A 27819-nucleotide genomic window follows, 5' to 3' on the forward strand; every position below is an offset into this window, starting at 1 on the left:
TTAAAAACCTGATTGATAGTTATGAGATAAAAAATGTAAAAGTAAAAGAAACTTAGAAAAAGAGGGAGTTGGGTTTAACCTTTTGAGTTTACTGGTGAGCAGTGAGATAGAGAATAAGAGTTGAGGAGGTAATGAAGATTCATGAGGTGTTTCTTCCTATAATTCCCTTGAAATTTCTATTTATTTAGCTTAGGTACAAGCCTCTAAGATTTGCAGAGCAAATTGGTGGAGTAATGGCGTAATAATTAATATGCGTCTCAGACTCTGCGAGAGAAGAGTAGAAGGGAGTTAAGAAGAGTATGGATATGAAGAGGGTGAAAGGTGGATGCTGCGTCGGACGACGACTTATTTTGGAAAGCTGCTTAATATTTTGTGTGAGAGAAGAAGAAGACGAAACAAGGAAGAAGGAAGGGAGGAAGAAGAAGAAGCTATCGCGTCAGAAAGTTAAGGGAGGTAACTGTCAGTTAGATAAAATTAACTGGAGGTAACAACGGAATCTTACTGAAAATAACTAAAAATTTAATGACTGTATTACAAATTTAAAAGTTGGTTGATCTAAATACAAACATTTTAAAAGTTAGGAACTATTGATATTCTTAACCCTTTAAATTATGTTATGATTTCATTTTAATTACATGTTGTTAATAAATTAATAAAACTATTGACATAATACTTTTAAAAAATTCAATGATAATTTGACATTATATTATTATAACATATTAATAATACAGTTAAATTTTAATGAAAAATAATCAAAACACGTCGTTAAATATAAGCTTAAAACAAAAATAATAATTGAGGTATTAAAACTATAGTTTACCCAACAAAAATATAGGCAAAGTTTGTCGGTTGACAATTTTTTAATATTTCTTCATGTTTTCCACCTACAACATTATTATTAATCAACATTTATGGTAGCGCTTAACCGACTTTGTTAAGTATCTTAATAAATTTCCGATCACGCCGTTTCTTAGTCGTATATTAGTCCATCTTTCTTTAGACAAACTCAATTCTCATATTTCTTTTTGTCATCCAACTATTAAAATTTTACTTTTAATCATTATCGTTACATTTTTAGCCCTATAAAACACTTATTTAAATTCAATTTATATTTTTAACAATAAATTTATTATTTTTCAATATATTCTATAAGTTTTATATTTTATTCAATTTAGTTCTTCAACTGTATTTTGCTGTAAATTATTCTTTCACTCCTTCATTCTTTCCTCAATACTTTGTCCTCGAAAAACTCTTCTTTAAAAATATCATTATAAATATATTTTATAATTTTAAATGACATTTAATTTATTAAATAACAATACATAAAAAATAATGAAGTATATGTATATCTTATATAATTAAAAATGTTCATCTAAACTATGATCAATTTGCATTATAGTATTATAAATAATTATAATTAATTAGAAATAAACTTGAACCTCAACACGGAAAAAAAGAGAATGTTGTTGATGTTGTGAATACTCTAGACTTGGAATCCTCGTTTTATATTAAATTACATATTTTAGATATAAATGATAGATAGGCTAATTATCAATTTTGATCTATCTTGATATCTAAAATTTAATTTTTTTTTTAAATCATACCTAAAATTTAATTTTTGGTTTATTAAAATACCCCATTCAAAACTTAACTTTAAATTAAAAAAAAAGTAAAAGTTTAAATACTAAAACAGACCGAAACTGATAGCTTAGGTATTAAATGCATCAAGTTTTTAATGGCATGATACTAAAATGAAACAAAAACTAAATATTAGTAATGATTTTGAAAAAATTGAAAATTTAAATATTAAAACAGATAAAAAGTGATAGTTTATGTACTAAATGCGTAGTTTACCCTAATAGATATAGAAAAACGATCTAAAGATAACGAAAATCTCTGGAAACAATATGAACACCCATATTCGACACTCACCGTCAAATCCGGTAACATATGTACCTTATATACCCTATATACATTGATATACGTTTCAAAGGAGCAGAGTTCAAGGCGTTCAATTTCTGTAGTTTGATCATTGATGCTAGTCTAAACGCAATACAACCGATCAGTAAGGAAACTAAAATGCTACAAGAGCTTGATCCGGTGATTACCGTGCCTTTACGACGACCGAACTTTTTCTTGAAGCAAAACGTTGATGTTTCGAATAAATGCCGTGAGCGAATCAGGGAGGATCCTCATTATCGATCCTTTTGATTCTGCGATGCAAAACAACGGAACCGCCCCTAATCCTTCGATCACTGATTCATATTGTTCGTAAACAAAGAATGCAGTGAAGGCAAAAACCAGAACTGCATTGCGGATTACATCCGAAGTCAATACCACATGATAAATCAAAATAACTTCAGATTTATAGTGAAAGTAGATCCGTTACTTACCAAAGCCAACGAGTACGGCCAATGAATAAGAGACAATCCACTTGAACAAATACAGAAAAATCACAACCTGGATAAACTACATGCAGGTTAGAAGTTAAAGAACAAGAAGAAAAGCTTACTTATAGAACTTGCTATCATGGTAATAATCCAGCTTGTACGGACTTGGGTATAGTTTTTACGGATAGAACCAAAAAAAAAAATCGGGGGTTATGGCAGATTTTGTAAAAGAAAAGTGATGTACAAGAATGGACCGACCCGGATACAAAAAATGAGGGTTTCAGGGGGACTTACATATAATGTGAAGTTCTAGGTCGGACTGTTGGAGCTTTCGAGTTTTACATTTTAAAATGGTAACTATAAAAATGCATGAAATCATAAACACAATATTTCCATGGAAATACAAACCTTGAAAAACCTGCTCCAATCGTCTCCCTTGGCCAACAATTTGATGCTATGAACTATTCTATTCCACATATAAGATACGTATCTGACTGAATTTTTCACATCCGAGTCTTGTATTTCAAAACAAGATGATGGTATCTTTTGAACAGAGAAACCGGATCTGCCGCATAGGAAACCATAATTAAGACAAAGATATAAGCAAACGTGCATGTGTGTCTATGCATTATTATTCAAAAATATATGTTAATAATATGGGATTCATCGGGTTACTGAATGAAAAAAATTGAACTGCGGGTTTATAAGTTAATAGTCGGAATATAAATACTTCAGAGAAAAAATAAAAACAGTGATCAAACCACAGTTCCCTTTCATTATGACATTTCCCAAGGTGGGTATATGCAAACAAGGGAATGGAAAGAGGATCTCAATCGAAAGAGTTCGGCATCGAGCATGAACAGTGAAAATCAAAAACTGAAAGAGAAGGGTGTAATGGGGACCAAAGAACTGGTTCATGTTCCGGATAGAATCAATCAATGCGTAAAAATGGGGAACTCCATCAAAGTGATCCAATGAAATGCCATAAAACAACCAATGGATATAACTATAAATACTCACGTCGCTGACGTTAAAATGCCATGTCCATAAAGCATGGTTGTAACTAGCAGCAGAAGCTGGGCTGCAGATGAGATAAAAGTTCTTCCACAGAAAAAGAACCAATAAAGTACCATAGCCAGAGTAAGGAAGCAGGAAAATGTTTTCCTTTCATCTCTCCACAGCAAGATATCTGAAACTGAATCGAAGTAATTCAAGGTCACTATATGGAGAAAATTGCATTATCAAGCCTCGGTTTATTTACAGGAGTCTAGATACAAGTGGGCTTAAGTTAGGCTTAAAGAAGAAGTCAAATGAAGCCTGTTGGCTAAAATTACAAACCCAAAAACCTTCGAATATTTCAAAAAAGAAAGAATAAAATTTTAACTAGTATTCCTATGGTACAATGAGGGATTTAAATAGCAGTCCGCTATCGGAATTGAAGATACTAAATTTTATCCATTTATTATTATTATTATTATTATTATTATTATTATTATTATTATTATTATTATTATTATTATTATTATTATTATTATTATTATTATTATTATTATTATTATTATTATTATTATTATTATTATTATTATTATTATTATTATTATTATTATTATTATTATTATTATTATTATTATTATTATTATTATTATTATTATATTATTATTTTATTATTATTATTATTATTATTTATTATTATTATTATTATTATTATTATTATTATTATTATTATTATTATTATTATTATTATTATTATTATTATTATTATTATTATTATTATTATTATTATTATTATTATATTATTATCATTATTATCATTATTATCATTATTATCATTATTATCATTATTATCATTATTATCATTATTATCATTATTATCATTATTATCATTATTATCATTATTATCATTATTATCATTATTATCATTATTATCATTATTATCATTATTATCATTATTATATTATTATTATTATTATTATTATTATTATATTATTATTATATTTTATTAATATTATTATTATTTTTATTATTAAATATATTAAATACAAACCAGTTACAATTAAACCGGCTCAGTTACAAACCAACTGAAACCGGTCCAAATCCAACCGGAAACCCTAAATATTTGGGTTTCCAGTTAGGGTTCCCTAACCCTAATCTAGCCAGCCGCCAGCCGCCATCTTCAATCTCAACCGTTGGATCTGGTTTGATCCAACGGTCCATCATTTGCCAGAGGAAACCCTAGGGTATCTATACCCTAGGGACACGTCCACCGCCGCCGCTGCTGCTTCCAGAAGCCCTCACCGCCTCCGCCGCTGCCACGTCCCGAATGATGCTTCCAGAAGATCAACGCCGGCCGTCCACGCTAAGGCTACGGGGTGAGTCACCACTGGTAGTCCGGTGACTCACCGAAGCCCCCTCTTCGGACCAGTCCGATGACCGCACCGGTGGTGGCTATAAAAGCCACCACCCACCTGCGAAACAAAAAAAAAGGAAAAACCGAGACAGCCAACAACAGAAAAAAAAACAGAGGATACAACAAACAACGAATAGCAACCACAGCAGTAAACCAAAGGAAAAGAGAAGAAGAAGACTTACCCTTGAAGCCTTTGTAGCCCTCGGAAGCCAACGTTGCCAAACCGCCGTTTAAGAAGGTAGAACCCTTCGGTTTTGTTTAGATTTACTCCGATTAGGAGTCTTTTAGAGAAAACAAAGACCGGAATCGGTCTTAGGGCATTTAGATCTACAATTTGGGGTGTTTTTGGTGAATTCCGACCACCGTTACGGTGGCCGGCGGCGGTGGCCGGCGGCGGAGTACGGTGGCCTAAGGCTGCCGGTTTCCCTCCGGTGAGGGAAACCTAGAGAGAAGGCAGAGAGTTTGAAACTCTCTCGGTTTAGAGAGAGAGAAGGAAATGAGGAATGAAATGGTTGGCCCTTCGGGCCAGCCGATATTGGACATTTATAGTCCTTCCCGAACGACGTCGTTTCGGGAAGGACTATGCGCGTAATTACAAAATAGTTAAATCCCTTCCGCAGTCCTTAGTATTTGTAAACTTTACATTTTAGTCACTAAATTGAATTTTTAATATTTTTTAGTTCAGTCTTCGAATTTTAAATTTATTCATTTTAGTCCTTTTTATTAAAAATATATTTAGGATAAATAACAGATTTAATCCTTAAAATTTTAATAAATAATATTTTAATCCCTAGCTTATATTTTTAATTTATTTGAATCTAATATCCGAATTTTAGATAATTTTATTTTAATCACTAAATAAATAAAAAAAAAATAATAATATTTAATCCCTATAGTTTTGATTAGTTATGAATTAGATTTTTTAATTTTATTTTATTGCAATTTAGTCATTTATTTTATATGTTTTAATTTATTTTATTGTTTTTAAATATATTGTTTTAATAGAATTATTCTTTTATTATATTGTTAAATATTTTGATATATATTCATAAATATATATAATATTAACTTTTAAATATTTATTTTTAATATCGAAGAAAAGGACAGTCTTAATACAACTGGATGTCCTATTCTGATATTTTAAAATTAAACAATATTATTTAAATTAATATTTATCAATATCAAAGAAAAAGAGCTGTCTTAAAGTACCTAGAAGTTCTTTTCTGATATTTTTAAATAAAAAATATTTTATAATTTTGAAATAATAGAATTATAAATTAAATATATTTTTGAATTTTTAAATTTTTAATACTAGAGACAATTTATAATTAAAAAGTACCAATTTTGGGCGTTGTAGGGGTGCTAATCCTTCCCTAAACGTAACCGACCACGAACCCCTTTTTATTATTAAAAAGAACAAATTTTTGGTTATAAAACGCAGATCAGTTCATTTTTTAATTGATGTTTTCTTAAAACTCTTTTAAAAAATAATTTTTAGGTATTTGACCTACCTGATCCAAAAGGTCGATGGCGACTCACAAATTATTTTCAAAATTATTTATTAACATTAATTTCCCCACCAAAATTTAATATTTCGTGCCCGGACGAAAAACGGTCACGACAGCTTGGCGACTCCGCTGGGGACCTGGTCAAACTTTTAAAAATTAATTATAAATTGTCTCTATTAGTTAAAAATTAAAAATTTATATATTTAATTTTTAATTCTTTCTTTTCAAATTTTTTTATTTTTATTTTATAATATTTATATGTTTTATTTGCAAGTATTTTATTTCAGTATTTATTTTTATGTCAAAAGTTTAACATTTCTCCTCACACACAACACTTGCATTGCATTACATAAAGCTCTATAATTGAGTTGTCCCTTTTAAGTGAAAGTGAAAGCAACGTCTTCGTGAGAATTTATTCTCCGTGTCAGACCTAGCAAGTAACTTTCGGGGTTCATATGCTCTCTGTCTTCGTGAGAATTTATTCTCCGTGTCAGGCATAGAGAAATGTATCCCCTCGAATTGAACTCGATCCACTTTAGTCTGTAATGGACTAGGATTGAGGGTTAGCAACCCAAGGGGGCACTAACAAGGACAATTCGGGTACCTTTACTCCTAGTTCTGAAACCCTGCATATAAAAAACCTTAGAAACTCTTCCAATCAGAAGTCATGCCGAAATTTTGTCCAAAATAGGTGTACACACAGGAGAAATGAATTATGTCTTTCCTGTTAATTTATTTTACATGTTTATTTAAATTATTTAGAAAAGCATGTTTAAATTAAATAAATGTTATTATCCTTTAAACTAACTTATTTTCTTTTTGTGTGTTCTTTATTTTTCTGTTTGCATAGCATCATACAGGATAAAAGACATTGATCCTTGTGTTAATAGTCTCATTGGAAAACCTTCATCCATGGATAAAAAGGGTTCAAGTCAAGTAATTCTAAACTCAGAAGTAAGACAGTGGGCTGAAGATTTACAAAGACAAGAAGGAGATAGTCTGCCAGATGATTATGTATCTGACTTGGCCAGTTATGCTCCAGTTTCATTAAAAAGAAATGATATGCAAGATTTGCGAAGCATTTGGGAAAGTTGGGATTCAAACAAAAAATTGCAGTTTTATCAGACTTACGGAGATATCCCATATCTGCTCTATGTAGAAGTTGATGATGAATTACTCCGAGCCCTAGTTCAATTCTGGAATCCAGGGTACAATTGCTTCACTTTCAATAAGGAGGACTTGGTCCCTACTATTGAAGAATACACAACTTTGTTACATATCGAAGGGGCTTTGGAGAATCGAATCTATTCAAAGTCAATTAAAATTCAACCCTTCCGAGTTAAATTAGCAAAGATTGCTGGGGTACGAGAAGAATGGGTAGCGGCCCGTACAAAACAAAAAGGCGAAAGCGAAGGCATTGCTTGGACCAACATTAGAGAACTTATTCAGAGCCATCCAGATATTAAAGTACGATTCGATTTATTTGCTATGGGTATATATGGTATGGTCATCTTCCCAAAAGTATTGGGATATATTGAAGCTGCAGTGGTAGACTTGTTTGAACAGTTATCGAAGAAGATTAATCCTGTTTCTGCCATCCTAGCAGAGACCTTCAGATCGTTAAATGCTTGCAGAAGGCTAGGAGGTGGACGATTCTCAGGGTGTACCCAGTTGTTATATGTTTGGATCCGTAGTCATTTCTGGAGAACGGAAAAGGTTTCATACCGACGCTTCAATACGGATTACTCCCCATTAAAAGAATTTCTAGAGCAGGAATGGCCGAAAGAAATTAAGAAGGATATGTGGATTAATGCCTTTAGAAATCTACAAAGCAATGACATTGTTTGGCGAGCCCCGTGGCAAATACAAAGGGAATTCCTTTACAGGTGTGGTGATTACAACTGGATAATGCTGCTCGGATTATGGGGAGGAATTGGATATGCACCACTGCTGGTTATAAGGCAGTATGAAGGTCGTCAATTTGTACCTGTCACTGCTGGACTACAGTCATCTGAGTTTGCATTCCACAGCAAAAATTATAAAAGAAACATCATGGAAGCCGTTACAGCTTGGAAAACAACTTTTTGTATCCGAGCTAAAGCAGCAAAAGAAATGCTAACTCCTGATTATGAAGAATGGAGATTTGTCAGGAAAAATGAAAATATTCCTCTACCAGATCAAAATGAGGATATTTCTATGGATGATCGCATCAAGGTGGTTCCATCAGAGATTGAAATCCTGAGAGCTGAGTTTGAAGCAGAAAGAGATGGATGGTCGAAAGAATTAGAGCAAATGAGACAAGATAAAGCTATGTTGGGGGTTGACATTGACTTTCATTCGTCACAATGTGCAATGTTGAGAAAAGATAAAGAAAAAGGTGAGGATGAATACAGAGCCTTACAGAAAGATTACCAGGAGTTATATAAATCTCGAAAGGCATCAGGACCCGGCCAATTGACGGTACAGATGACTAGAGAATTGAATATCGAGAAAAGACGAGTCGAAGATTTAAAAGGAAAGAATAGCTGTCTACTCAAAAGCCTGGAAAAAGGAAAGCAAAAAATGGAAGATTTTGAGGTCGACAGACGAGAGCGAATTATAAAAACAAGGCTGAACACCGCGAGATCATGAATGAAATGCAAAGAGAAAAGGATCGAGTCAAAGATTTAGAAGAGATGAAGAATGACATCTTTGTTAAATTTGAAGGCGAGAAAAATAGCATGTTCAAGGGATTTGAATCTGAAATGAACCAGTTGATTGCTGAACTTGAAGTCAGAGGCCAAAAGATGGAAGAATCCAATATTGAAAAAGAAAAATGGGAGTTGGAAAAGAAAAATTTCAACACCAGACTTGAGGTAGAGCAGGAGGTGGCTAGCAATTGGATGCAAAGATGCAGAAACAAAGATGTTCAAATCCAGAAGCTTAATCAAAGAACGCAAGAAGCACGAACAAAACTTGAAGAGGATCTGGATCAGTCTAGAAACAAAAACTCAGAGTTTAATGCTTACATCTTGCAACTTGAAGAATCATTGTTTCAAGAAAATGTTCGTCTAGGACCTAATGATCTCAAAGAAAGTAATGAGGAAAATGCTTCACTGCGAAGACGCATTAGAGATCTTGAAAAAATTCTGCACAATTGTCAAGTCAGAATCACTGAGTTAGAGCAAACTCTTGAAGGAACAACTGAACGATGGCAAAAGTCAACTGAGTTCTATGTCGAAAGAAGTGAAGAAAGAAGCAATATGGTGTTCGAGGCCATGGTACAAATGAGCGAGGTTGCCAGATATGTTGGGGAACTAGCTGTTGAAGCCGAAATAATTGAGCATCAAGTTGATCCAGTTTCTAAGTGTGGAAAGAAGGTGTCATGGTTAATGAAGGAAATTATAGAGCTTAATAGGAAAGCTATGCCTTATTTGTAGTTCTGAACTATTATAAAGAAACTTTTGTATGCCGATGAAAGTTGTTCTATGACAGTTAACTTTTTGGGATCAATGTTTTTTTCATACATGCATTTTTGCATACATTCATCATTCATTCCATAATTTCCGCTATGAATTATTATTTTATTTATTAAGTTAAAATTCATTAATTAAAATTTGAAAAAATAATATTAAAAGATTTTTCAATCGCAGTTACTCTGGCCAAAAGAGAAATACTACATCACTACGGTACTAGACAAGCCATTAAGAGAATTATGGAGGATAAAATACAGCGTATTGAGGAACAGCATCATAAAGAACAAGAAGAAATGAGAATGAAGTTGGAAAAAATTGAAGCCAGCATTGCAAATTCACAAGACAGTATGATGAAGAAGATAGAGGACATGTTTAAAAGGCAGGCTATCAGTGGAAAAATGCAGGAAAATCCTGTATCTTTTGATCAAGATCCTATGTATCCTCTAGGTTTTCCACCAGAATCAATTTATCACTCTGGTACTACCCCTATACAAATCAATGCTCGTACATCTGCATTACAAGAAGTCAAATCACATGAAGATCAACAAGTGGATCCTGCATCTTCAAGCAAAAATCCGCTTATATCAGATGTGAAAGTAGGGGATCTTAATACTGAGCATTTGATCCCAGATTTAAATGAGCTAAATGAGAAACAAAAAGCAAATGAAGAACTGACCAGACAGATCAAGAGCTTAGAAGAACGAATGAAATCCGTGGAAATAACTGAATCATTCTATGGATTTGATGCTAGTGAGTTAAGTTTGGTTCCAGACCTAATCCTCCCTATCAAGTTCAAAGTTCCCGAATTTGATAAATATAATGGTACTACATGTCCTTCATCTCATATCACTATGTTTTGTCGAAGAATGGCAGGATATGTGAAGGACGAGAAATTGTTAATTCACTGCTTCCAGGATAGTTTGACAGGACCGGCTTTAAAATGGTATACTCAATTGACCAAAGCCAACATTAGATCCTGGAAAGATTTGGCTAAAGCATTTTTAGAGCAATACCGCCATGTGACAGACATGGTCCCTGATAGATGGACTCTCCAAAACTTGGAGAAAAAGAATAATGAAACATTCAGACAGTATGCCCAGAGATGGCGTGACACTGCGGCCCAAGTTCAACCACCTTTGTCAGAAAAAGAGGCCACAGTAATGTTTGTCCATACATTGAAGGCTCCTTATTTAAACCATCTAATGGGGAATGCGACCAGAAATTTTGCAGATTTGGTCATTTCTGGAGAATTAATTGAAAATGTCTTGAAAAGTGGCAAGATTGAATCAAATGATGGGTCTAGTTCCAAAAGACCTACGTACCGGAAAAAGGAGAATGAGGTCAACAATGCCAATTCTTATAGCAAAGATTCATCGAAAAGTGTTACAATAACCCAGCCAAGGGTTAAGAAAGAGGAAATAAACACTAATCGAGCAGAGTCCAGAGGATCTCGAAAAGAAAATGAAAGGTTGTCTTTTACACCTTTACCAGTACCATATGCAGAGATCTATGATTCGCTGTTAAAAGCAGATGTTATAAGGCCCTATCCTTTGGTTCCCATGCAACCACCATTCCCTCCTTGGTATGATACAAAGGCACACTGTATTTACCATGAAGGAATTACAGGACATTCTATTGAAAACTGTCTAGCTTTCAAAAGGGTGGTTCAAATTTGATCAACACTGGGAAGTTGGAATTCAATACACCATCCGCATCAAGTCATCCATTGCCAAATCATGGAGATAAAAACGTGAATGCAATTCAGGAAGAGAACAGAAAGAAAGCAAAGACTGACATTTCTGAAATTAAATCTCCATTTGTTTGGATATTTCAACAGCTTTCTTTAGCCGGTATAATTCCACAACAATTCAGGCCAAAGCAGAATGAAGGCAAGAATTATTGTGAATATCATCAGGAGAAAGGGCATAAAATCCAACTATGTCCTGAGTTTAGAAACTTGGTGCAAAAATTGATGAACAATAGAGAAATAGAATTCTTTGAAGAAGAACCCGGGAAAAAAGAAAATGATGTTTGCTCATCAGAGGATTCTAAACCAAATCAAAGAATAAATGATCCTGTGATCATTAATGTGAAATCATCCACGGTGATTCCGGCACCAATAAGGCCAAAAGTAGTTATTACCACTCCTCTACCATTTCCATACAAAGATACCCGCAGGGTACCTTGGAATTATACTACCAATGTTTCAATGGTAGGAGGATCTGTTTCTCTAGAAAAAACAGAAGAGAAAAAACAAAGTCTGAGTACAACATCGGCATCTGAAGCAGTGAGCGAGGTCGGTTTCTTTACAAGAAGTGGGAGATGTTACTCTCCCGAAACATCCAATGCTTCAGAACAAGTGAAAGCAAAAGGAAAAGCTGTGGCAATACCTCAGAAGGTATTTGAAGATGAATCCCTTCCAGCATTCAATGAGCCTGTGACAGAAAAGCAAGCTCAAGAATTTTTGAAGTTTTTGAAACATAGTGAGTATAGTGTGGTTGAACAACTACACAAACAACAGGCGAGAATTTCTATTCTTGATCTTTTGATGAATTCAGAAGCGCATAGGAATGCTTTGATGAAAATCCTCAATCAGACATTTATCCCCGAAGATATATCCCTCAATAAACTTGACAGAATTGTGGGACATATAGCCGCCGACAATTACATAACCTTCACAGATGATGAAATACCAGAAGGCGGAATGGGGTCAGTAAAAGCTTTAAACATCACGACACATTGTCATGGTCATGTGTTGCCAGGAGTATTGATTGACAATGGGTCTGCCCTCAATTTGATGCCTCTAGTTACACTTCAAAGAATGCCTCTGGATCAATCACACATGAAGAGTTACCAGAATGTGGTACGAGCCTTGGATGGTACCCAAAAAGAAGTGCTTGGGAAAATGGAAATACCGTTGTTAATTGGCCCAGTCGTGTACAATATTGACTTTGTGGTGATGGACATCCACCCCACATATAATTGTCTATTAGGGAGGCCATGGATTCATTCAGCAGGAGCCGTTCCTTCTTCATTACATCAGAAATTGAAATTTGTTGTTGATGGACAACTAATATGCGTCAGTGCTGAAGAAGAAATCATTGCGTCTGTAACAAGCGATGTTCCATATATCGACACCAATGATGAGGCTCTTGAATGCTCTTTCCGAGCTCTTGAATTTGTAAATACAACTTTTGTTGCAGAAAGAAGGAAAATTCCATATCCCAGATTGTCTGATTGCACCAAGATGACGGTACAACAAACTTTAGGCATCGGAGCTAAAGCTGGGAGAGGTCTAGGAAAGAATCTTCAAGGGATTTCAATTCCTATCAGTATAAAGATGAAAAAAGACCGTTTTGGGCTAGGATTTAAGCCCAATTTTCAGCAGAAGAACAAAGAGATGAAAAGAAGATGTGAAGACAGAAAGGCAAAATTGAAAGGAGGAGAAATCCTTTGGAAACACATGTCTTTCCCACAGTTGAAAACCATATTCAGATCAGGGGGAACAATTAATGTGGAACAGCAGCTTGTTGAAGCCTTTAAAGAAGAGAAGTTGACAAAAGATCGAGACATAGTTGAAGAAGCTATGAATGGATTATTTATCAACATGATCATGAATGACAACAAGACTGGCAAGTACTTGGATAGGATTCGACCATGTCTTCCTGGAGAAACACTCACCAACTGGACCGCTGAAGATCTTCCTATAGTTTTTAATATTAATGCAGAGTAATATTCAGAACTAATCTTTATGTTTAGCTCAAAAAAAATATGAAAACTTTTTGTTATTTTGTAAAGGAAATTATGTTAAATATAAGAAATTTTCTTTAAAATTTCATTATGGCAATCATTCTTTACATTTTCTTACATTTTTACATTTATTTTCATAAATTTACTATATTCTTTCGGAAATGTTCCGACTTAAATTTGCAGGTGTCACAGTGTTAATAGCATGTGTATTCCTAAATTTAATCCAGTGATAAATTTAGAGCATCCTATATGTCTGGAAGAAATCAATGGTTGTGAGGATGAATTGGAATGTGATGTTCCTACTGAATTATTAAGATTGGTAGAAAAAGAAGACAAACAAATTCTACCCCACAAGGAAGAGGTTGAGACTGTGAATTTGGGAACAGATGAAGAAATAAAAGAGGTGAAAATTGGTACCACTCTGACAATCCAGATAAAACAAGAATTGATAAATCTCCTTCAAGAGTTCAAAGATATATTTGCCTGGTCTTATCAAGATATGCCTGGTTTGAGCACAGATATAGTGATACACAAGCTTCCAATCAATCCGAAATATAAACCAATCCAACAAAAGCTCAGAAGAATGAGGCCAGAAATGTTGTTACAAATCAAAGAAGAAGTGATGAAACAAATCAATGCAGGTTTCCTACAGGCATCTAAATACCCAGAATGGGTAGCCAACATTGTTCCCGTACCAAAGAAAAATGGAAAAGTTCGAATGTGCGTGGATTACAGAGATCTCAACAAAGCTAGTCCAAAAGATAGTTTTCCATTACCCCACATAGACACATTGGTGGACAATACTGCAGGGCATGCATGGTTTTCATTTATGGATGGATTTTCAGGATATAATCAGATAAAAATGAATCCTGAAGACATGGAAAAAACGACATTTATAACCATGTGGGGCACATTCTGTTATAAAGTGATGCCATTTGGATTGAAAAATGCAGGGGCAACATATCAAAGAGCTATGGTAACTTTGTTTCATGACATGATGCACAAAGAAATTGAAGTATATGTAGATGACATGATTGCCAAATCCCGAACTGAAGAAGAACATATTCAAAATCTGAGAAAGCTTTTCCAGAGGTTGAGGAGATATCAATTAAAGCTTAACCCTGCTAAATGCACTTTTGGGGTAACTTCCGGAAAACTTTTGGGATTTGTGGTCAGCAAAAAAGGAATCGAGATTGATCCAGATAAAGTAAAAGCAATTCAAGATCTTCCACCACCCAATACAAAAAAAGAAGTTCGAGGCTTTTTGGGAAGATTAAATTATATATCTCGGTTCATTTCTCAATTGACTGACAAATGTGATCCAGTGTTCAAATTACTTCAAAAGAATAATCCTGAAGTCTGGAATGAAGAATGTCAGGAAACTTTGGATATTATTAAGAAATATTTATCCAATGCCCCCATTTTAGTATCACCGATGCCTGATAGACCATTAATTCTCTATTTGACGGTCTTCGAAAATTCGATGGGATGTGTACTAGGACAGCATGATGAATCAGGAAGGAAAGAAAAAGCTATTTATTATCTGAGCAAGAAATTTACTGATTGTGAAGTTCGATATCCACCAATACAAAAATTATGTTGTGCTTTGGTGTGGACTACTCGAAGACTCAGACAATATATGTTATACTATACTACTTGGTTGATATCAAAACTTGATCCTTTAAAATTCTTAATGGAATCACCAGCTTTGACAGGCAGAATGGCTAGATGGCAGATGTTATTATCTGAGTTTGATATTATCTATGTCAACCAAAAAGCGATAAAAGGAAGTGTCATAGCTGATTTTCTCGCCAGTCGTGTATCAAACGATTATCAGCCTTTGAACTTCAATTTTCCCGATGAAGATTTGTTGTGCATATCCATGAATGAAGAAGTCAGAATAAATGATGAATTTGCAACTTGGAAGCTTTATTTTGATGGAGCATCTAATGCTTTGGGACGAGGAATCGGGGCAGTGTTGATTTCTCCAGAAAATGTTTATTATCCCTTTACAAGCAGACTGGAGTTCTTTTGTACCAATAATATGGCGGAATATGAAGCTTGTGTCATGGGGTTAAAAGCAGCTATAGAAAGAAAAATCAAATTTCTCAAGATATATGGAGATTCATCGTTAGTGGTGTATCAATTACGAGGAGAATGGGAAACGAAAGATCCCAAATTATTGGAATACCGAAATTTTACACTCGAATTAGTGAAAGAATTTGAGAGAGTTACCTTCAATTATCTCCCTCGGGAAGAAAATCAAATGGCAGACGCTTTGGCTACATTAGCTGCAATGTTTCAAGCAACTAAGAAAGTTGATATGATGCCAATCAAGATGCAAGTATATGAAATTCCTGCACATTGTTATAGTGTGGAAGAAGAGGTAGATGGTAAACCATGGTATCATGATATTCTGCAATATATCAAAAATCAAAGTTATCCACCAAATGCATCAGAAATTGATAAAAGAACCTTGAGAAGAATGGCTGCTGGATATTTTCTTGATGGAGAGATTATGTATAGAAGAAGCAGTGATCAAATGCTATTGAGATGTTTAAATACCAGCGAAGCTCGAAACGTCATTGAAGAAGTACACAGTGGAATATGTGGAACACATGCAAATGGTCTTTCCATGGCCAGAAAAATAATGAGATATGGATACTATTGGGCTACCATATACACAGATTGCATTGATTATGCAAGGAAATGTCATAAATGCCAGATATATGCAGACAAGATTCATGTACCCCCATCTCCTTTACATGTAATGACAGCACCCTGGCCATTTTCTATGTGGGGAATAGATGTCATTGGGGCAATCACACCAAAAGCATCAAATGGACATTGCTTCATCCTTGTGGCAATTGATTATTTTACTAAATGGGTTGAAGCTGCTTCATATACCAATATTAAGAGATCCACAGTCTGCAAGTTCATAAAGAAAGAGATAGTTTGCCGGTATGGTCTACCAGAAAGGATCATTACAGATAATGCTCTGAACCTGAACAACAAAATGATGACCAAACTTTGTGCACAGTTTAAGATCAAACATGCAAATTCAGTAGCATATCGTCCAAAGATGAATGGGGCAGTTGAAGCAGCAAATAAAAACATCAAGAGAATCATTACAAAGACTACTGAAACCTACAAAGATTGGCACGAGAAGTTACCTTTTGCTCTATATGCATACCGAACTACTGTTCGAACATCTACTGGGGCAACACCGTTTTCTTTAGTCTACGGAATGGAAGCAGTCTTACCAATTGAAGTTGAGATTCCATCGCTTCGAATATTGAGAGAAATAAAATTGGATGAATCTGAATGGATCCAAGCTAGATTTGATCAATTGAACCTTATTGAGGAGAAAAGATTGAAAGCTATTTGCCATGGACAGATGTATCATAAACGGATGATGAAGTCTCATGACAAAAAAGTACATCCAAGAGAATTCCAAGAGGGTGATCTAGTACTAAAAAAGATCTTGCCTATACATAAAGATTTCCGTGGGAAATGGATGCCTAATTGGGAAGGACCATACGTTGTGAAAAAGGCCTTTTCCGGAGGAGCGTTGATCTTGGCAGAAATGGATGGAAAAATTCTGAAAAATCCAATAAACTCGGATTCTGTCAAGAAATATTATGCTTGAAAAAAAAAAAAAAAAAAAAAAAAAGAAAAAGAAAAAAGGGGTCAAGGTGAAAACCCGCAAAGGGCATCTTGTAACCAAAGGAAGGATTTGAGTTGAAAACCTGAAAAGGCGGCTCAAATGCAGATTGATATTAGGCATCTGGCAATTGAACTCTCTTAAGATTTTGATGGTTTGGAAGAAGATTCACATCTACAAGCATTTTGACAACGATTGAGATCTTCCAGACAAAGGCTTACATCATTACTCTAAGTTGTATCAACTGGATTAATTTAGAAATACTTATGCTCATAATTTGTTGAGACATTTGAATTTTTATTATTATTATGTTTGCCAGAACTTTGAATACAATTTTATCTATTTCAAGTTCAATTTATTTGAGATTTAATTTATTTTTGGAAATTCAATTTATTCTTTTCTATTGAATTAACATAATTTTGAGATAAATTAAAGATTTCTGAATATCACTTTATGTTAATACTTTTAAATACATGGAATACAAAATAGGCAAATCATCACTAGCTTAAAGTCATGAACATCAAGATTGTTACAAGTGGTGATACCGACAACAAGGTCGAATCCGCCAAATACTCATCAATTATTCCAACCGATCACCATTCAGTTCTTGCACATCTGTTTGAAAAATATACTAAGACAATAAAAGTCAACCTTTGAAGCATTGATTCCAACAAAAAGAAACAAGACATTGATATCAATGGGAAACATGTTTCTATACAGATCCTTGTATATGGTTTTTAAGGAAACCTAGAAGCATTTCCACCTCATCAGGTTCAAGTGGAGTAACTTTACTCCTTCTAACCTATACTAGATTCCATTTTCAGTACTCATCAAGAACATACTTTTGGACACTTGAAGGTGGCTCATTGTCATAGGCTTCAGAAGCCTTACAGACCCTTTCTGTCAATTCGGCACTTCCTGAACATGTTTATAAACAATTCAACCTTTTATATGTGCTCAATAGCATCTTCTGGAAGTGTTCTTTGAGTTATCTGATCTGATTGGACAGAACATAGCATCTTCTGGAAGTGTTCTTTGAGTTATCTGATCTGGTTGAACAGAACATAGCATCTTCTGGAAGTGTTCTTTGAGTTATCTGATCTGGTTGGACAGAACATAGCATCTTCTGGAAGTGTTTCTTTGAGTTATCTGATCTGATTGGACAGAACATAGCATCTTCTGGAAGTGTTCTTTGAGTTATCTGATCTGGTTGAACAGAACATAGCATCTTCTGGAAGTGTTCTTTGAGTTATCTGATCTGGTTGGACAGAACATAGCATCTTCTGGAAGTGTTCTTTGAGTTATCTGATCTGATTGGACAGAACATAGCATCTTCTGGAAGTGTTCTTTGAGTTATCTGATCTGATTGGACAGAACATAGCATCTTCTGGAAGTGTTCTTTGAATTATCTGATCTGGTTGAATAGAACATAGCATCTTCTGGAAGTGTTCTTTGAGTTATCTGATCTGGTTGGACAGAACATAGCATCTTCTGGAAGTGTTCTTTGAGTTATCTGATCTGGTTGGACAGAACATAGCATCTTCTGGAAGTGTTCTTTAAGTTATCTGATCTGATGGGACAGAACATAGCATCTTCTGGAAGTGTTCTTTGAGTTATTTGATCCGAAGAAGTGCATCAGCAGCCTTAGTCATTTGAGCAGCACAAATAAAATTTATCAATTTTACAATTGATGAGTTTGGATCATATTTCTACATGGCTATTGAAGCTTCAGCCTTTGAGAATCCCATTTTGTCAAGTATAACAGTTTATTCTCCTCATCAGAATCAGAAGTCAAGATTTTTTGGTATTAGAAGAATTATCGATATCTGTGAAATCATCTTGAAAAGCCATTTCATAATCAGATGAGCTGTTATCATAATCAACATGTTGCTTGAATGCAAGCTTTTCAAGAGCCTACACAATTGAGTTTTATTCTCAAGAAATTTTTATGACATTATATCTACCTCTACATTTGTCAAAGAGGATAGATTCTCTAATTTGAAGAAGAAAGATTTATTGGGTTTCTATAACTGAAGAAATATTCAGTTCACCAATCTGAAATCAAATAACTTAACATTCATGCATCATATTTTAGGTGTTTACAAAAATAGGTGCATTTTCATTCATTTTATTCTTGTTGAATTTTTAACAGGAATTTCAAAGATTTTAAAAAGATTCAAATTCATCATTTGATGGATCATCATTACCCGAGAAAGTTCATAATGAGAAGAACTCATCTGAAGAAGGAAGAAGAAGTTCATAATGAGAAGAATTTGTTCAACCTTTTGCTTGAATTCATCACTTGATGGATCAACATTTCCAGAGAAAGTTCATAATGAGAAGAACTCATCTGAAGAAGGAAGAAGAAGTTCATAATGAGAAGAACTTGTTCAACCTTTTACCTGAATCCATCATTTGGTGGATCATCTTTTCCAGAGAAAGTTCATAATGAGAAGAACTCATCTGAAGAAGGAAGAAGAAGTTCATAATGAGAAGAATTTGTTCAACCTTTTACCTGAACCCATCATTTGGTGGATCATCTTTTCCAGAGAAAGTTCATAATGAGAAGAACTCATCTGAAGAAGGAAGAAGAAGTTCATAATGAGAAGAATTTGTTCAACCTTTTGTTTGAATCCATCATTTGGTGGATCATCTTTTCCAGAGAAAGTTCATAATGAGAAGAACTCATTTGAAGAAGGAAGAAGAAGTTCATAATGAGAAGAATTTGTTCAACCTTTTACCTGAACCCATCATTTGGTGGATCATCTTTTCCAGAGAAAGTTCATAATGAGAAGAACTCATCTGAAGAAGGAAGAAGAAGTTCATAATGAGAAGAACTTGTTCAACCTTTTGCTTGAATCCATCATTTGGTGGATCATCTTTTCCAGAAAAAGTTCATAATGAGAAGAACTCATCTGAAGAAGGAAGAAGAAGTTCATAATGAGAAGAATTTGTTCAACCTTTTACCTGAATCCATCATTTGGTGGATCATATTTTCCAGAGAAAGTTCATAATGAGAAGAACTCATCTGAAGAAGGAAGAAGAAGTTCATAATGAGAAGAACTTGTTCAACTTTTTTGTTTAAATTCATCATTTGATGGATCAACATGGCCAAAGAAAGTTCATGAATGAGAAGAACTCATCTGAAGAAGGAAGAAGAAGTTCATAATGAGAAAAGCTTGTTCAACCTTTGTTTGATATCATCTGAAGAAAGAAGAGAAAGTTCATAATGAGAAGAACTCATCAAGAGTTTATTCAACCTTTTGAATGACTCTATCACAGAAAGGAGGTCATCATCATCCCCAGCAGAGAGTTCATAATAAGAAGAACTTATTTGGAGAAAAAGAAGAATTTAGTCAATATCTCCATCATGATCAAAGTAAAGTCAAATGGATAAAAATTTTATTATCTTTTTATCTTTGCCCTATTCTTGTTAACACAAGAATGAGCAAAGAGGGGCAGCTGAAGATACTAAATTTTTATCCATATTATTATTATTATTATTATTATTATTATTATTATTATTATTATTATTATTATTATTATTATTATTATTATTATTATTATTATTATTATTATTATTATTATTATTATTATCATTATTAATATTATTATTAATATTATTATTATTATTTTTATTATTAAATATATTAAATACAAACCAGTTACAATTAAACCGGCTCAGTTACAAACCAACTGAAACCGGTCCAAATCCAACCGGAAACCCTAAATATTTGGGTTTCCAGTTAGGGTTCCCTAACCCTAATCTAGCCAGCCGCCAGCCGCCATCTTCAATCTCAACCGTTGGATCTGGTTTGATCCAACGGTCCATCATTTGCCAGAGGAAACCCTAGGGTATCTATACCCTAGGGACACGTCCACCGCCGCCGCTGCTGCTTCCAGAAGCCCTCACCGCCTCCGCCGCTGCCACGTCCCGAATGATGCTTCCAGAAGATCAACGCCGGCCGTCCACGCTAAGGCTACGGGGTGAGTCACCACTGGTAGTCCGGTGACTCACCGAAGCCCCCTCTTCGGACCAGTCCGATGACCGCACCGGTGGTGGCTATAAAAGCCACCACCCACCTGCGAAACAAAAAAAAAGGAAAAACCGAGACAGCCAACAACAGAAAAAAAAACAGAGGATACAACAAACAACGAATAGCAACCACAGCAGTAAACCAAAGGAAAAGAGAAGAAGAAGACTTACCCTTGAAGCCTTTGTAGCCCTCGGAAGCCAAACGTTGCCAAACCGCCGTTTAAGAAGGTAGAACCCTTCGGTTTTGTTTAGATTTACTCCGATTAGGAGTCTTTTAGAGAAAACAAAGACCGGAATCGGTCTTAGGGCATTTAGATCTACAATTTGGGGGTGTTTTTGGTGAATTCCGACCACCGTTACGGTGGCCGGCGGCGGTGGCCGGCGGCGGAGTACGGTGGCCTAAGGCTGCCGGTTTCCCTCCGGTGAGGGAAACCTAGAGAGAAGGCAGAGAGTTTGAAACTCTCTCGGTTTAGAGAGAGAGAAGGAAATGAGGAATGAAATGGTTGGCCCTTCGGGCCAGCCGATATTGGACATTTATAGTCCTTCCCGAACGACGTCGTTTCGGGAAGGACTATGCGCGTAATTACAAAATAGTTAAATCCCTTCCGCAGTCCTTAGTATTTGTAAACTTTACATTTTAGTCACTAAATTGAATTTTTAATATTTTTTAGTTCAGTCTTCGAATTTTAAATTTATTCATTTTAGTCCTTTTTATTAAAATAATATATTTAGGATAAATAACAGATTTAATCCTTAAAATTTTAATAAATAATATTTTAATCCCTAGCTTATATTTTTAATTTATTTGAATCTAATATCCGAATTTTAGATAATTTTATTTTAATCACTAAATAAATAAAAATAAAAAAAAAATAATAATATTTAATCCCTATAGTTTTGATTAGTTATGAATTAGATTTTTTTAATTTTATTTTTATTGCAATTTAGTCATTTATTTTATATGTTTTAATTTATTTTATTGTTTTTAAATATATTGTTTTAATAGAATTATTCTTTTATTATATTGTTAAATATTTTGATATATATCATAAATATATATAAATATTAACTTTTAAATATTTATTTTTAATATCGAAGAAAAGGACAGTCTTAATACAACTGGATGTCCTATTCTGATATTTTAAAATTAAACAATATTATTTAAATTAATATTTATCAATATCAAAGAAAAAGAGCTGTCTTAAAGTACCTAGAAGTTCTTTTCGGATATTTTTAAATAAAAAATATTTTATAATTTTGAAATAATAGAATTATAAATTAAATATATTTTTGAATTTTTAAATTTTTAATACTAGAGACAATTTATAATTAAAAAGTACCAATTTTGGGCGTTGTAGGGGTGCTAATCCTTCCCTAAACGTAACCGACCACGAACCCCTTTTTATTATTAAAAAGAACAAATTTTTGGTTATAAAACGCAGATCAGTTCATTTTTTAATTGATGTTTTCTTAAAACTCTTTTAAAAAATAATTTTTAGGTATTTGACCTACCTGATCCAAAAGGTCGATGGCGACTCACAAATTATTTTCAAAATTATTTATTAACATTAATTTCCCCACCAAAATTTAATATTTCGTGCCCGGACGAAAAACGGTCACGACAGGAATAGCTGCCGTTGTATAGCGGTAAAGGTGCCGTCCGAAACTGTTATTGCACAACCGCAATACCCGCAATAGCACCAGCTATTGTTGTAATCGTGATAAACGCAACGCGACCGTAACCGCAATTTAAATCCCAATGTAGTACAATCTCATGACATGGCATGAGATGGTCAAAACAGTAAGAAAAGAAATCAACAATTTCAAGATTAAATCTACAAACAAATTGATGATGTGCTCAATTTTTGAAAAGACATTACTTCAAATTATTTGGCTCGGGATAAGCTTCAGAAAAAAATATTTATGCAAGGCCATTATGAAAGTCCGCATAAAAATTTTGTATAATGGAATACCTGTCCCGCTGCCTAGCAGCTTCTCCACTTTGGATTGTTCATCAAAATTTCTGAATCTCATAAAATACAAGTCTTTGGTTAGATGAGAGAACGATTCAACGGTTGACTTGATACCATCCTATATTCCCAGCAAGAAAGAACAAAAATCATGTCAAACTTTTAGATAAAACTCTTGAAGTCTCCCTATTGGATCTTGAAAAGATATTTTATGTGATTGATGTAATCAAGAAATGAGAAAAATAGTCTTAAGACCAAAGAACTTCAATCTCTCTTTTTGTGCCAAAAAAGTACTTAAATCTAATGTTAATAATTTCTTAAGCAAGAACAAAATGTAACATGAATGACAAACGGCATAATAGAGACTGAAAATTGTCTTTATGCTTATTAATTCAGGGAGGAAAACTGAAAAAGGGATAAAAGCATAAAAAAAACAAAAACAGTTATCAGATTCCACAAGAAAATCCAATCAAACGGCTATTTTTTACTTTGATTCCAGAAGGATACCCAATTCTACCAAATTCCATTCATCAGTCTTTCAGTTCAAGGAAACAAAATCTGAATTAAACTCACTTTAGTTATTTCCAACCAAAAGTTTGTTCATTTGCCCCTCACAATAGATATACTTAAGAATTGAACAAAAAATGCAGTATTGCATTTCAACGTTACTAGTGAGAAAAATAAATTGAAATCAAGAATGTTTAGTTGACTGTAAAATCAATTTACTTCCATTCATCAGTCTTTCAGTTCAAGGAAACAAAAGCTGATTTAAACTCACTTTAGTTAGTTCCAACCAAAAGTTTGTTCATTTGCCCCTCACAATAGATATACTTAAGAATTGAACAAAAAACGCAGTATTGCATTTCAACGTTACTACTTGTGAGAAAAATAAATTGAAATCAAGAATGTTTAGTTGACTGTAAAATCAATTTAAGAGTGATAATCCACTCCATGCCTCAGAAGTGGAGACAATGATTAGTTATTCTTATCTATAAAGATTAATATTATTCAGAAATACCAAGGGATGAAAATAGAAATTCAATGCACTGAGTATTCCAGTTTCTAACAACCCTAAATAAATCATGAAAAATTAACAGCTAACAGAAGCTCTGGAAACATTCAATATATTTTAGGAGTGCGTTTTTAACGAGGCCTACAATTCCTATAAAAAATATATATATTTTAGGAGTGCCAGAAGAAAGGACAAATGATGAGAATATTATATGTTAGAAAAGAATGGATTTCATAAAAGGAAAGACAGCAGAAACTTACTTTTAGGGAGACGACAGGGGCGTATCCAAGATGCTTTTGAGAGGCAGAGCAGTCAAAAGTTCTGTTACGTGAAGCTAACAGCACTAGGTAATGAGGTGACACAGAATATGTATACATTCTGTAGCGCAATTTGTCATGTATGTATTGACAAAGTAAGACTATATAGGAAACCATTCGAGTAGGAACTTTTATGAACGGCCTGCAATGCAATTGACAACTCCAGTTACGAGAATATTGTTTAAGGTGACAAAATATAAACAAAATAAAAGAAAAAAGAAATTTGTGTAATTGCTTCAGCAACCAATTTAGAAGAAAGACAAAAATTACATAAATTTTCAACTAAAAAAGAGTGAGGATTTCCAGAAGGATGTCAAACAGGATGCTAAAACATGTAACAACAGAGTTTGTGTATCATAATTGTAAGACTCCACTGCCAAACACGAAAGGACACTCATTCCTATTCTAAAATTATTGTATCTAATTGGTATGGCAAAATCTAGCAGTATTTGTGCTGATGAATAGGCAATAAACAGCTAATTTCAAATTTCAGATACCAAAGGAAAGGATCCAAATAACTAACAAGGCTTCATAGCATAATCAAAGTTAGTTTACTTTATTCCCTTCTCTGGTCCATGTTAACAGTCACAGTAACACAAGTAAATTACTAACAAAATAGTTAAGTGACCTATTACATGACATACTCATGTTAGATTGATGAATCTACAGTATAGTAACCTACAACGAAACAGTATGATAATGACAGATGTTCACATATTGGTAAACCAGCATGCTTTACCTTTGATACCCTAAGCCTTCAAGTATGAGAGACACAAATTCCCAGAACATTACAGGCTCAAGGTTTGTGATGAAAAAAACCTGCATATTGAAAACATAGTTTATATAACTTTCAATATTAATTAAATAAGACAAGTTTATATAACTTTCAAGACTCCTTAGGATACCTTTCCAGCCACAGACACTGCTTGAGAATCTAAAGATTCTGCAGCACAGATATGAGCATAAGCAACATTCTCGACATAGGTAAAATCAGACATATTTTTACCACTTCCTGTAATGAACTGAAGTGAGAACTGTCACTATAAAAAGGATTAACAGAAATACTCCATATTTCATCATAAGTTCATAACAGGAAATAGACATTTTCAGGAAAAAAGAAGAAACAAGACACATAATATAATTTCAGAAACATAGAAGCAGCGGCACATTCCCAAAAAGCATGAATAATCTGGGATGCAAAACAACTAAGGATCTTAATTGAGAAAAATTCAAACATGGGAAATCAGGGATAAAAGTAAAGAGGTTCCGAAAGGCACATCGCCATATTTTATTGTCAGTCTGTATCCAAATTATCAATGTAGATTGTAGAAATATGCAATATTATATGGTTGTAACAGTAAGAATTTTCACACAATCAAGATACGAGTAAAACTATAGCTGTAATAAATAAAATGAAGTTAAGACAGTTCACAAACCTTTGCCAAACCAAACGTGGCTAGATTTGCCAGCAAAGGAACAAATTGTGTTTCACCGGGTCCAAAGACATTGCTAGGGCGAAGTACACATGTTAGAAGACCATCAATATTGTTAGCTAACCTGATTAGTCCTTCTGCTTGAAACTTAAGGTCAATCATCATATCTTTAAACTGTAACAGTGCATCGATAAACAAAAGAACAATTAGCAAACAAATGGAAACTCAAAACCCAAAATTGTTTTATCAGATTGCAGCAATATGAAACGTACTTTCCCAGGAAAAGTGAAGGACTCGTCACCATTAAGTATATCCCGTGAACCATCAAAAACGACATCTGCAGAACTGTTGTATACAAGCCGCCTAACTTTACTTTCTCGGCAGGCATTGATGACATTTTTTGCACCTGAAAATGTTGTCAACATAATGCCAGGGTTTTAAAAATATAGTATATAGTTATAAATCTCACCAAAAGAGGGACAGGAAAAAGGTCCATTACCTTGAACTATGATCATGTAACAATTACAGAAATCATGATCATCTAAATCAGTCGGTTCCATGTAAAATATAACATCTGCACCTTTAGTTGCTGCAAAGTGTATTGTCAATAGAGTCGGTTTCTCAAACATCTTCAATGTTGCCAGAAAATTTAAAACTGAACATGAAACTAAATATAAAAATTTAGACTGATAAAACTAACATTTTCAGTTCTCAAATTTGATAATGGTTTCTCAGAGACTAAATATCGTGTATTCCTAATTTTCCAATCTTTCCAGGCAGCTATATCTAAAAGCATTCAGTATTACTAATCTCTGAGAAAGGGAAAAAGAACATTTCTCGGATTTTCTACTTTATTTTTAGCGTCTAATAATCTAAGAAAAAACCAAAACAAAATTCCTCTATTTCAATTAATGAAAGTGTAAAACTATTTTAGTCGTTGCTTTTTCAGCTAGCTTTTCAGTTCTAGAGACAAAACCAAGATTTTAGATCAAAAGCGAACAATATTTTTCAAAATAAGAAAAACGATTTTTTAAATACTGCACAAAATAAGTGGTTCTACTTTTATATAGACTAATTATGCTATAATCGATATTAGTTTTCATTTCTGATCTGGTTCTACTTTTATATAGACTAATTATGCTATAATCGATGTTAGTTTTCATTTCTGATCAACTTTGAGTTTTGGTTTACTTTATTGCAACTTCAAGTAAATTCGAACAAAAATGCTCAGCGCAAACTCCATTCTCAGCTAATCAAACTCAAAATCGCCTTAAACTTAAATGGATAATTGATCAAACTTATATCGATCGTATATTAACGTTTGTATTTCCTTGTACCTTCGATAATTTGAGACGTATCGAGAACATCGACGTGGCAAAAGGAGGCTCGACCAGAATTGATAGCATCGGCGAGGAGAGAGTCGGAAGCGGAGTAAGTATCGAGCAACAGCGAGTGAGAAGATGAGTCAGCGACTCGGACGATCCAGCCTCCGAGTCGAAGCAACCTGTTGACTAGCGTTCTTCCTGAGAATCCTCGGCCTCCGAGAACTACGCACGTCCGAGTTTCGCTCCGATCTCCGCGCGCCACATCATTCGTCGCCGCCGGCGTCACATCCATTTTCCCTCCTTTTCTTTTCCTTATTGTTTTCCCTTTTTTATCTGCAAAAAATGGGGATCGACAATGTTTTCGATTAGTGTGCGGAGGATTTGATAAAATTACTGGCGTTGTGAAATAAAAAAAACTGTTTGGCGGGGCGAAATCGTTGAATTTTTTCTTTGCCTTTTCAATTGTAAGGAAATATTATAGGTCTAATTTTGATTTCAGTCCTTCAACTATGGATAAATGTAATATTTAATTCTTTTACATTCTATCTACCA

The 27819-nt window shown here is 33.9% G+C and overlaps 1 protein-coding gene across 1 annotated transcript; it reads right to left on the bottom strand.

Annotated features, from left to right (window-relative positions):
- Window positions 1-1957: 1957 nt before the first annotated feature.
- Window positions 1958-27709, bottom strand: LOC120160927 (3beta-hydroxysteroid-dehydrogenase/decarboxylase-like). Its single transcript, XM_039171238.1, has 12 exons — window positions 27280-27709; window positions 26442-26531; window positions 26215-26348; window positions 25946-26116; window positions 25415-25531; window positions 25249-25328; window positions 24453-24651; window positions 23184-23301; window positions 3411-3585; window positions 2799-2955; window positions 2394-2460; window positions 1958-2306 (listed from the first exon to the last, which is right to left on the bottom strand). The coding sequence occupies exons 1-12, from the start codon at window positions 27557-27559 to the stop codon at window positions 2116-2118; spliced, it is 1779 nt and encodes a 592-aa protein (XP_039027169.1). The 5' UTR covers window positions 27560-27709; the 3' UTR covers window positions 1958-2115.
- Window positions 27710-27819: the final 110 nt, after the last annotated feature.

This window comes from Hibiscus syriacus, unplaced genomic scaffold (genome assembly GCF_006381635.1).
Source record: "Hibiscus syriacus cultivar Baekdansim isolate YM2019G1 unplaced genomic scaffold, ASM638163v2 tig00002866_pilon, whole genome shotgun sequence".
NCBI lineage: Eukaryota > Viridiplantae > Streptophyta > Magnoliopsida > Malvales > Malvaceae > Hibiscus > Hibiscus syriacus.